This window comes from Dipodomys merriami, unplaced genomic scaffold (genome assembly GCF_024711535.1).
Source record: "Dipodomys merriami isolate MVZ:Mamm:240054 unplaced genomic scaffold, mDipMer1.0.p SCAF_1, whole genome shotgun sequence".
Taxonomy (NCBI): domain Eukaryota; kingdom Metazoa; phylum Chordata; class Mammalia; order Rodentia; family Heteromyidae; genus Dipodomys; species Dipodomys merriami.
This window is the reverse complement of record NW_027202270.1, coordinates 41556084-41569056: the sequence shown is the minus strand read 5'-3', so window position 1 is coordinate 41569056 and position 12973 is coordinate 41556084. Positions and strand designations below refer to the sequence as shown.

The 12973-nt window shown below is 34.8% G+C and overlaps 1 protein-coding gene across 2 annotated transcripts in view; it reads right to left on the bottom strand.

Annotated features, from left to right (window-relative positions):
* Positions 1 to 2255: 2255 nt before the first annotated feature.
* Atf2 (activating transcription factor 2) overlaps positions 2256 to 12973 on the bottom strand; it is an 81269-nt gene continuing 70551 nt past the window's right edge. For both annotated transcript variants that reach the window (XM_070020572.1, XM_070020581.1), the window contains 2 exons: positions 11397 to 11502; positions 2256 to 4824 (listed from right to left, as the gene is read on the bottom strand). In XM_070020572.1, coding sequence (XP_069876673.1) covers positions 4598 to 4824; positions 11397 to 11502 — 333 coding nt within the window. In that variant the 3' untranslated portion in view covers positions 2256 to 4597. The remainder of the gene's footprint in view (positions 4825 to 11396; positions 11503 to 12973) is intronic.

The window sequence follows — 12973 nt, the reverse complement described above, 5'->3', positions numbered from 1 at the left end:
ATCTGTAACTGCACTATATATAGAATTCTTAACTTCCAGACTGTAAGAAATTTCCTTTCGTTCTGTACTCAACTCTTTTCCCCAAATGGATGCCGGATGGCATTTTCTCTGACAGTCCACACTGACTGAAGCATCTTGATTGGAACTTGACATACTGTAACAAGTTGTTAGCTGGTTTCCATGGAGGCCATGCATTGTCTGTTACTTAAACACTAATTTTCTCATTGCCCTTTTCTGAAAAAATCAATGGCCCACCATATATCTAATCTAAAATGCTTTCAAGGCCTCTATACAACTTCATTTTTCTTCACTAAAATGCTTGCTTCCCCATCTGTCCTATCGAATGTAACACATTTTTAAAAATCCAAACTTTGGCCTTATGTTTTCTTTTATCCAAATTTTACTCATAATTTCAGAAGTCCTAAATCTAAGAGTTATCTCCAAGTTTTTTTTTTTTTTTTGGGTCCGGTTGTGGGGCCTGAACTCTGTCCCTCAGCTCTTCAGCTCAAGGCTAGCGCTCTACCACTTAAGCCACAGCGCCACTTCTGGCTTTTTTCTTTTTGCTTATGTGGTGCTAAGGAATCGAACCCAGGGCCTCGAGCATGCAAGGCAAGCACTCTACCACTGAGCCACCTTCCCAGCCCCCATCTCCAAGTTTTCTAAACTAAGAAAACCTGTTTTCTAAGTTGCTAGACTATAATTATTTTCCTGTGAGAAGTGTAGTAACTATGGCGTCTTTCCAAATGGATCCCACTCAAAGGGAGAGTCCTGGTCTTTATTTTTACTGTAGAATTTAACATTTTGGCACAAATAGGCACAATAGGTATCTAATAAAGTCTTTCCATGTTACTACCTGGGCCAAGACATAGGAAAAATCTAAGCTAATTATTTTTGTGTGTTTGTGCCAGTTCTGGTACTCGGACTCAGAGCTTTTGCTCAAGGCTAGTGTTATACTACTTGAGCCACAACTCCACTTGTGGCTTTTTGGTGGTTGGTTGGAAGGACTTAAGTTTTAAAATCTGCTATTTCCAGCTGGGCACCAGTGGCTCACTCCTGTGATCTTGAATCGCTGTTCAGTCAGCCTGGGCAGGAAAGTCACACACAAAAAAGCCGAAGCAGAGCTGTAGCTCAGATGATAAAAGCACTGACAGTGCCCAGGCCCTAAATTCAAGAAAAAAAAAAAATCTGTTATCTCTAGGTTATCCTGACCACAGAATAATTTGGAGGTAACTTAAGTTATACGGTTTCTTGTCTAGTATATAATTTCTTTAAACTTATAGACCTTCCAATTATTAGTAATATACATGTGTATATGTGTGTGTATGGCGGGGGGGTAGGGACTTGGATGTTCACAGAAGCAAAGTGTTAAGACTGCCCTTAGGACCTACAACACAAAAACATATGCACAGTGTATCTTGAGTCTATCATAGTAATCAAGCCACGTGTTCAGCAACAGGCAAGTTGTTTGCCTGTTCTTTCCTCAAATGTTCATGGCTTTTCTTTCTTGGTGGTACGAGTGATTGAACTCAGGGCCTCATACTTGTTGGGCCACTTAGAGCTATGCCTCTAGCTCTTTTATTACCTTGGTAATTTTGAAGATAAGGTCTTACTTTTTCTCTGGCCTGACCTTGGCTTTAGCCTCCCTACTTTTGCTTCCCCATGTCACTGAAGATGACAGGCGCTCTGCACTGCACCCAGCCATTGTACTTCTGAGGCTCTTTTTATCTTGGGATGGCCTTGGATTGAAACCCCTTTATCTATACTTCCCAAATCACTGGGCTTACAGGCTTAAGCCACGACTGGGTTCTAGCAGCAGCACTCTAAGAAGACTATATACTACTCTCACTTCTATCAGTTTCCTTGTCATGATTATAATGCTTTTCCCTGCTTCTATCTTTGGTAATTTGCATTTAAGATGTTCCTTGAAACAGAATTTTTGAACACAGCAATTATTTCCCAGCTGATTCAAACTCTCATTTAAAAAAAACTAGAATGTTGGAGGTAGTGGGCAGGTGAGTATGAGATTGAAATCCAGGAAGTGTCCCAGGCTGGGGAGTTAAAAGTTCACTGTTATGAATGGGAATTGAAGTGAATAAGACAAAAGGAACAAGATCTGAACACAATGCAGTTAAAAGATCTTCCAGAGGGAATGAATTTGGCCACAGAAATGCAAAGAAGAAAGCGTCTCATGATTTTTACAGGAAAAGAAAAATCATTACAGATAACACTATAAAAGACATGTAAAAACAAGCAGATTATGAACATAATTTAAAGATAGAATTTATTCTCTGATGGTTTACTCATGCAAACTGCACAAAAAGAAAATAGTACAGTTTGTGTAACATTGCAAATATAAGGACTCAAAATGCTAGGTACAGAAGTAGTGTGACATCCTGGAAGTCAAATGGAATTTGTGTTTATACAACTAATAATGATTTTTATTTGTTGAGTACAGACAGATTTACAATGAAAGTTTTGCTAACCTTGGTAAGCTCATTAACCGTTTACATGACTTCTTACATCTATGTACTTTTATTTTACAGTTGCAAGAATTCTGTTAACAAAGAACTTGAATTTGCATAAATAATAAGATGAAAGAAAAATGCAATGAAGGATTTAGGAGAGTGAAAATTGAGGCTGAATTATAATAAAAAATAGCCTTCTTGAAGAATTTTGTTTTCTTGTATTTTGTGCCTTTAAGATCAACTCCTTAGCATAACTATGGCAAAATCAGGATTAAAAATTGATTAAAGCTAGGAAATCAGTTACAAATAAAGTTAGAATTACCAACTAAATTTTTTTTTCAATTGTAACAAGCCAAACAATAAAAAAATTCCTATTATCCTCATACTTAAAAATCCTGAAATGTCATTTGTATAATTTGCATCTTTCCCAGTTTGGAACTTAGGCAGGTGGGATATTCTCTTGAATTACCAAGTATATTCCACACAGGCTTTTAAAATGTCAGTCTCATTAGGAGATGGCACGGAGACTTTAGCAAATAATGTGGTATGGATGCAGAACAAACTGCACAACTTATTATAAATGCATTACAGATATTTACATAATGGAATCCTGCTTGAATGCCAGAAGTTACTACTGGATAAGACTCAACTATTTTACAAAGGTTTCTTACGCACACTTACTACTGTTAAATTTTTGTGTTTAACAATTTAGTCCATTTAAAATATTGTACTGTATCTTGAACATAATTGCAGAATAAAAATAGATAATGGCACATTAGAAAACTCAGTATCCCACAGATGACTGGATAATGAGGAAAGTGTACCTACAATCATCTCATCAGAAACAAGCTACATCATGGAATGTTAGTTATCCAAGCCTGCACAGTAATGACATTTTAAACTGCAATCATATTGGCCAGCATCACACAGAAGGCATTGTTAAACATTCAAGCAAAGATTGCTGGCTTAAACTATTGAAAGACACACACGCACAAACACACATACACTCTCACTCATTCATACTTCCACTTTATAATTACATTGTTCTAAAGATAAGATACTGATTTTTTTCCCCACAAGAAACATTATCAAAATCTGCTACTAAAAGATGACAGTGCTTTCACAAGAATCAGTACAAGTTAGCTCGCAAGTACAAGACAATGGGGGTAAACAGTCCGAAAATTTCTAAGTAGTAATTTTAGGCTTTTCTGGCAACCATACCATACTTGATTATGCACAAACTTCTCAGTTTGTAACCTGAAATCTGGAAAAACAAAATGAAACAACAACCAAAAACCCCCCACCAACCCCCTCAAAAAATAACAAGAGCTAATTTCAAAAATTACTAGATATCTGATAACCCTGTATCGTATATTACATAATTTCATATTTTCAGCCTCAAAACATAGGTTTAAAATACTGAGCTTAAGACTTAAAAAATAAAGTCATTTTTGAAATGTTGAAGATTCCACAATTTTTGTCTACTTAAAGTCTTTTAAAAAATGCAATATTATGAATGACTTTGATTAAACAGTGTGCATAAAAGCACTTTTACTATGTTCTCATTCACTTAAAAAAAAGTGTTCTCTAATATTCTTCCTTTTGCAATAATGTGCAAAATAAAAGGCAAAATGATTAAAATCAAATTTCTATCTTTCTCTTGCCTAGTGCTTTACGACTTTGTTCACATTGCAAAGCCAATAGGGACAATGCAGAACTTTGGTATAAATGATAACAACACTACCATCACAGTTGAGGGTTAAGGGTGGGCAAAAGAAATGGAAGTGGGAAGAGAGATTCAGTAACACCCCCATTTATTAAAACCATCAAATTAAAAGTGAAACAAACCACAATGAATTATGATGAAATTTACACATTGAGCACAGAAAAAATAATAAATCTAACATTATAAAAAAGAAAAACAAAATCAGTCTTTTTTTCAGAGACTAAAAACTGCTGTTCAGTCTGATCATCTACTGTTGCTACACCAACTTTAGAGCCAAATTTAATTTCAAGTAAAAAAAAAAATTTACAACCACAGATTTCGCATAAATGGAAACTGGTCTTTCCTTGATTTTTTTTCCTTGAAGTCACTAATGAATATCTGGAATTGTTGTACTGCAGATTTTTAATCAACTTCCCGAGGGCTGTGACTGGGAGGAAGGAGCCATGACGATCTGAGAAAGTGCAGGCTCTGTACTCTGGTCCGCCATCTGGGAGAGGACTGAAGTGGCCACAGCTTCTGCCTTTGAGGTTGAACTGACTCCATTGGATGTGCTGACAGAACTGTGCTGTATAGCTTCTGCATGTGGACTACTTGGTACTGAAAGGTCTTCTGAACTATCATCTTTATCAGCAGCTAAGTGGAAAAGAGAAAAACTATTCATTTTCATAAAGTAAAAAAAGTACCAATTGAGTCAATATATAGAGTAAAAAGTTAGAAGGTGTTACAAAAAATTGCGTACCTGAGTAATTGAGTATAAGTCATGAAGCAGGCAATTGTATTTGAAATAGGTCAAACAAAGGAATAACCATGCATAGGGGAACATCTGGGTGCTCAGTACCTCCCAGAATAGAGCTGAATAAATATTTGCTAAACAGTGTTAAAGAAAATGAGGAAGGAATATAGGAGATAGCTTCTTATGAATATAATCAAACATTTATTGAGCAACATATTTAACAAAACTACTCTGTTTTGCCTTCATGTTATTCTTACTAAACATAAAAAAGAATTTATAACTACATGCAAAAACAAAATGGGTCTTATATATTTTCAAAGTATTCTGCATTTTCCAAAACTATTTATTCTGGCTGACTTTGTTTCCTGCAGCCATGGATGATTACAACACCTGATTCTAATAATGCATACACATGAGAATAAGCAATAGTTAAGAGTCTAAATGCCACCAGCTGCTAAAACTGCATGAATTAATAAGGATTCAAATAAAAATCTACACAAAACTCTAGATATTGCAACTGTAAGGATATTTAGGAAAGGGCATTCTAAGTATTTATGAAAATAAATCTACAATATTCAGAACCGAGTAACAAATTGCTGCCATTTTCCTTATTTTAGAAGACTATAACTCAATAGTTTATTTATTGGAAATTTGTTAATGTAACACAAATATTCATAATATTCGTAAATCCTAGATACAATGATACTGCTCCTTGTAGGACTGTGTCCTTGTAACAGAAATCACTATTCTGACATTTCTTCAACCAGCCCCGTCTTTGTAGATTTAATATGATACATATCCAAATATATATGTAGTTTAGTTTTATTTCTGTGTGAATGTGTACATGCCACAATTAGCACCTCTTACTCTTGCTTGTTTTTGTGCTCCAAGCTGGAGTTCTACCACTTGAGCCATATCTCTACTTTTGGCTTTTTGCTCATTAACTGGAGAAGAGTTTCAAGGCTTTTTTTGCCTGGGCTGGTCAGGAACCATAATCCTCATCTCAGCAGCTAGGATTTCAGGTGTGAGCCATCATTGTCTAGCTGCTTTACTTTTAAACATTATAAAAACATTACCATATCAAACATATTCTTTTGAGCCTGACTTTTTTTCACTTAACATTAATAATTTGTATTTATCCCAGCATTTAGAAGGCACAGGCAGGAGGAACACAAATTTGGGCCCAGCCCAGAGAGTTCCAGGTCAGCTGAAGCTACACAGACTCCCCCATGTCCCACTGTCCCAATCATGGGGTTTGAACTCAGGGCCTGAGTGTTGTCTTTGAGCTTTTTTGCTCAAGGCTAGCGCTCTACCACTTTGAGCTACAGCACCCTTTCTTTAATTTAAAAAAAATTTTAGTTTTGAGCCGAGTGCTGGTGGCTCACGCCTGTAATCCTAGCTACTCAGGAGGCTGAGATCTGAGGATCGCGGTTCAAAGCCAGCCCGGGCAGGAGAGACCGTGAGACTCCTATCTCCAATAAACCACTAGAAAACCGGAAGTGGCGCTGTAGCTCAAGTGGTAGAGCGCTTGCCTTGAGCTGAAGAGCTGAGGGACAGCGCCCTGGCCCAGAGTTCAAGCCCCACGGCCGACCAAAAAAAAAAAAAAAAAAGTTTTAGTTTTATTTATTTTTCTTAGACTGTATCTTAAAAAATTCAACAATAACAAACTTATTTTATGATATGTAATTATAGAAGCTAGAAGTATAAGTTATCTAATAGGCAAAACTTAAGCTCAAATAGAATTCCCCATTTTGAGTGTTTTTCTGAAATACAAGTTGTTTTTACTGAATTCTGACCCATCTATGTACCTGTGCAAGCAGTTTTTAAAATATGTTAGTGTGATGAAATCTCACCTCTTCTATAATATGCTATAGAATATATTAGTGTGATGAAATCTCGCCTCTTCTATAATATGCTATAAATGCAGAACTGTTTCTTTGGATCAAACCAGATCCTGAGATAGGATTTTTAAAATCTTATCTTTAAATCATATCATATCCTTAAATCATATCATATCCTTAAAGATTACACAAAACAGAAAAAATACAATTAAGCAATAATGAGTATTGACAAACACTTATAAACCAGTTAAATAGCCAATACAACAGTTACATGTTCAAAGAAAAGTAAACAGGCAATGACAGTTCAGCTGAAGAGAAAACAAAGACAGTACTATTTGTTTATTACACTACTATTCTTCAATAGAACAAGCTGACCTTTTCTGAATGCTAAATCCTAGAGATATATCAGCTTTCACAAAGATGCCAGTTGGGATGCAGAGTATAAAGTATAAATATATTCTGGAGACAATAGCTCAAAATAAGTAGTAAATATAATGAAAAAGTACTATCTGCAGACTTTCATAATTAAGCAAATTTTTCTTTTTTTAAGGGAAAAAGTAATCATTTGTAGTAATATTAATAGGCACTGAGGTTCACTGAAAATAGATTGAACAGATTATATAGGAGGACATGTCTACACTGTAATAAAAGAAGGAAAAGAGTTTGAGCTTGGTAGCTAGTTTTAGGACTGCTCAAAGCAGAACGGAGATGCTGTAGGATGTGTCACATAATCAATTTTGAAAGGGTCTCTTTCTCCCTAAATCAGTAAATTCACAATAATCAATTACAGAAGCCCCAGTTAACTAAGCCAGTATAAGGAAGTCTCCTGTGTGTTAACCTTGCAAAATAAATTTAAAATGACCCTAGGGAAAAAGTAAAGATGTTTCAAATAAGTATGTGTATTCTTTTTCCTTTTAATTGGCTTTGAGTAAGAAGTATTGATACATATGAGTGAAGTCATGAAAGAGAGGCACCATCTCATTAAGTTCTATGGACACAGACTTGTCTTGCTGTTGGCTCTGTCTTCACAGGGCAGGCATAAAACAAGGCAGAGAACACTTCCTTCAATGGTGAGTTTCAACTGCCTTGAGCTCAACTTAGTCCTTATGCAAATGAAGCACATTTAAGACTGTTAGCCATGTTTTGATTCTTCAGCAAAGGCCCAGAGTATAGAGATAATGAACTTTAAATAGTTATTTTATTAATAAAATATACTCACGGAAAATTAATTGCATTGATACCATTAACTTTTAGGCTGCTTTTTTTAAAGGGTGAGGTGAACAGTGGCAGTACAAACCATCGTGGTCACTTATGAATTATGTAATCATAATTTATTCATATAAATTACCTTTGTGATGTGACATATTTATATTTGCTTTGTTCTAGAAAGCGAGGGGAGAAAAATTACCAGTAGAATCAGAAGCACACAAAAGATGTCATAATACATTCAAAGAACCACTTTTAGCTTAAAATACATCTATTTAATCTAAAAGAAACCAGATGTATGACAAGTCAATTTCCTACCCATACTCACATGTATTTCAAATAATGAAATCATTAGTAGTTAGGGACCATGAAGCTTTTTTTTGCATTTATAATTATAGAGAGAATAATATAACTTTGATTATGTATGTTCAAATCTAGGGAATATAAACTCATGGCAGTAAGATCACTTCCTAATGAAAGTTAAATACTAAAACTTTATTACTATTTTTATTCAGGTTTTATATTACTTAGTATTTGAGGTGACTGATAGTTGTTGTTTTCCCATTAGTGAGTTGTTTCCTACTGTGTGGTACAGGACTTTCAGAATTGAAACTGGGCTGCATGGTGTTAAAACTAACACCTTAGAGCTGTGACTTAGTACTGTCATTTTTACCTGCAAGTCTGTAATATTCTTTACTTTCTACTTAAGCTTAGTTTTCTTTCACACTTTTTTTTTTTTTTTGGTCAGTTGTGGGGCTTGAACTCTGAGCCTGGGCATTGTCCCTGAGTTCTTCAGCTCAAGGTGAGCGCTCTACCAATTGAACCACAGCACCACTTCTGGTTTTCTGGTGGTTAAGTGGCGATAGAGTCTCACAAACTTTCCTGCCCTGTCTGGCTTTGAACCTCGATCCTCAGATCTCAGCCTCCTGAGTAGCTATTATTATAGGCAGGAGCCACCAGCACCCGGCTCTTTCACACGTTTTGAAGGCTTTAGTAGCAGTATAGCTCACCAACAAGTGTTACATGCTAAAATATGATTAAGAATATGAAATCTGGTAATTTCTTGGAAATTTATTCATTTAACAGATTAGAAGTCAAATTTCAAACAGTATAAATTTATAAATTAAGATTACTTTAAGTTTCTAAAATTACTTTAAGTTTCAATTATCTCATAAGAAGTGAAGAAAATTAATTTACTTCAGTTAATTCAGCTAAATGACTAGGTAGGAACCTACTTAACAAACAAATAAGTAAAATTTACCCATTTCTTTTATTGTCAAAAGCTAGCATATATTCACTAATAAGTTATTTTTTTTTTTTTTGGCGGTTGTGGGGCTTGAACTCTGGGCCTGGGTGCTGTCCCTCAGCTCTTCAGCTCAAGGCAAGCGCTCTACCACTTGAGCTACAGCGCCACTTCCGGTTTTCTGGTGGTTTATTGGAGATAGGAGTCTCATGGTCTCTCCTGCCCGGGCTGGCTTTGAACCGCGATCCTCAGATCTCAGCCTCCTGAGTAGCTAGGATTACAGGCGTGAGCCACCGGCGCCCGGCTACTAATAAGTTATTAATCTAGATTAATCTAGATTTTTTCAGTAATTAACAGCAAATACACTTGCATGTCTAAATAAATAAATGAAACATATTTTTTTTGCCAATCCTGGGGCTTGGACTCTGGGTCTGGGCATTGTCCCTGAGCTTCTTTTGCTCAAGGCTAGTGCTCTACCACTTGAGTCACAGCGACACTTCTGGCTTTTTCTGTTTATGTGGTACTGAGGAATTGAACCCAGAACTTCATGCATGCTAGGCAAGCACTCTACCATTAAGTCACATTCCCAGTCCTACTTAAAATATTTTTATAAAATTGCTGCTAAAATGAACAATTAGCTTGCATTTACTGAATATGTACTGTCTGGATAACAGTTAAAACTATTGGGATTATCCAATTAATGGTCAAAGATTAAAAATAATAGATATTTCAAATTAAATGCAGCTTGAGATAAGAGTTTTCTTCCAGTTTATAGAAACATTCCTTTTAAACTATCAAAATTCAAGACAGTTTTCTTGTTGAAGGAAATTATTTATGCATAATGCTAAACTCAGTTGCTTCTACAGGAAATTACGTTGTTAAGTCAAATGGGAATCATAATTGCCTCATCCCTGCAGCAATCATTGTTAATATAAATCCCAAACATATTTCTATATGGTTCCAATTTGCTCTACAATGTGTTCCCTTGTCCTGTCAAAAAGATGAGATATCAAATAACTAGTATTTGTATACTCAAAACTGACAAAAATCAGTGCTTTAAATATATATGGCCACCGAGAGTTGCTAAATCTACTGAATCTTTTAAATTAAAAAATATTGCTCATTCTGATGAAACTGCTTACAATGACTACAAGTAAAGATGGCAGCCATTAAGTTTTATCGTGAACACCTGAGGAACTGTTTGTATCCACTAGAAAATGTTTCTTTCTTTTGAATTACTGACACTAGCAAATTAAAACAAAGTGGATACATATGGTATAAACCATCTTCACATTTACAAATATCCTGAAATACCACTAAATCATTAAAGCAAAAGCTGTGGGTTATATATTATGAATGTTGCCTAATGCATTCCTAACTGTCATTTGTTACAGATTTGTATACAATGGACAAAATTGGCCATTTGTTCAGGAGTAACAGCTGGTTCCAACATTGTGCATCTTATCAAAAAAAGGAGGATATTACAGAAAGGAACACAAAAGGAAGACATTACAGAAAGGAAAAAACACAATCAGTGAAATACTGAAACAAAAACTTCATTTTTTGGGGGAAAACATTTGGGAAGAAATGCGTAAATAGATAATTTTTATGACTAAAAATTATGAGACAGTTCCACATAAAGTTTCATGACAATAAAAATATTGTCATGAATAAAAATAAAAAAATAAAAAAAATACTATGTAATGCTGTATTAGCTGAGAGAGAGCAAAGGACACAATATGGCAAGTGGGTATTATATTTTTGGTAACTAAAGATAGCTAATTAAAAAGAAAACTTCACCATCACTGAATGAGGACTAAAAAGGAAGTAGTATTTTTCCTTGTCAATCTAGGATAGGTTTATTCATTGAGGATAAACAAAATATAATCAGTACTTCACAATGTATTTAAAATTCTTAGTAATCCTAGTGATTAGAAAAAAGAAAATTAAAAAACCCTCTAGATTTTAAAAACTCTATTTCTATCCCATACTCAAAAACTTGAGATTCTGTAAAGTCTACCATACTCACTCCATTCTGTTACTGTGCAGCAATTCTGATATTTAATCTTAAATATTAGAACTGCAGTAGCCACTTTTTTTTTTTTTTTAATGGTGCCTCTGCTCACTCTGGCAGTATTTCACTGATGTAGCCTAAGGCTGTAGGTAATGGAACATTACTCACTATGATAGCCAGATTTCTTCTGCATGGCGGTTACAGGGCAATCTTTATGAGCCAGAAGAAGCTGTTTCAGCTGTGCCACTTCATTTCTCAGCAGGGTGACTTCGCTCTAGAGAAGAAACAACTCATATACCTTACCAGCATTAGACTAAATGTATTTTTTTTACTATTTAAAACAAGCCAAGGATTTAGACACAAAAATTGTACATCTTTCATAGAATATTTAATATCTAATCAGTATATATCAGTTTTTATAAGTTGGTATTTATACAAAAACTGCAATTTGGATAAAAATATTAAATAAGATAATGCTATAATGGGTAGCGTGTTTCAAAGGTTTTACATTACCATTGCTTTGTGACTCCTTATATATTATAAGTTATCTGCTTAAGGTATTACTTTATTATTTTTTTGCCGTTCCTGGAGCTTGAGCTCAGGGCCTGGGCACTGTCAGTGAGCTTTTCTGTGCTCAAGGCTAGCACTCTACCACTTGAGCCACAGCACCACTTCCAGCTTTTTCTGTTCATGTGGTACTGAGGAATAGAACCCAGGGCTTCATGCATGCTAGGCAAGCACTCTACTGCTAAGCCACTTTCCTAGCCCTTGTTAAGGTATTTCTTATCTTTACATGTTACATGCTCTTTTGATTAATGAAAAGCTGAAAAAGTCATCAGAGTCAAGATGAATTTTTACTGATTCCATCTACCTGAAAATTAAAACTTCAACCCAGGAATTCAATTTAGCAAGTTTCTAGTTTCCCAGAAGTAAGGGAATGCTCCACAAGGGAAAATTCAGTAACAAAGAATCAGGGACATCTAAAATTCATTGCAAGACATTGTGTTGTATACTGTACCAGAAGCAAAAGACTTAGCCATCTTTGATTTTGGCAATTTTACATACACTTGAATTTAAGTATAAATTAAAAGTCAAGACTAATTTCTTCTATTCTTTACAATGGAATGAATACTTGGACGTTTGTTTGGGATGCATTCATTTTTAAGTTCTATATAAAAGTTCCAAGTATTAAAAACGTATAAATCAGTAATAATTATCAATAAGCAAGAGTTAGGGCTGGAAATAAAGTGAATTTTGTAATCTGGTAACATTTAAAAATAATTTTTACTTATAAGATTTGCTACTCATTTGGACTTTTCTATTTACTTTAACTATTTAGATTTCACCAATGAACTTCAAACTAATCAGAATATATGTAAACAACTATAGATAAAAGCTTAGACATGCCACTTGCCATCAGATCTCAACCAGAAAGGTAAATGCAAAATAGTTTAGCAGACTAGCCTCACTGGGTCTCCTTAAGTGACAGAAACATAAACATCAAAAGAATAAAAATCAAACAATCTCAAAGCTGATCAAATAATACATCACACTCCAACAACAATGAAATACAGTATTCTACTAAAGCACAGAAAAAACCCTGAATGTATAGTAACTCCAAGCCCTAAAAACGGGTTAAATTTTATTTATTTAGAATATTGTAGTTAAGAATAGGTGAATAGTGATCAAAGCACAAAGGTAAAATAAGGGACTTTTGTTTTAAAAGACAAGCAATTATTTAGAAA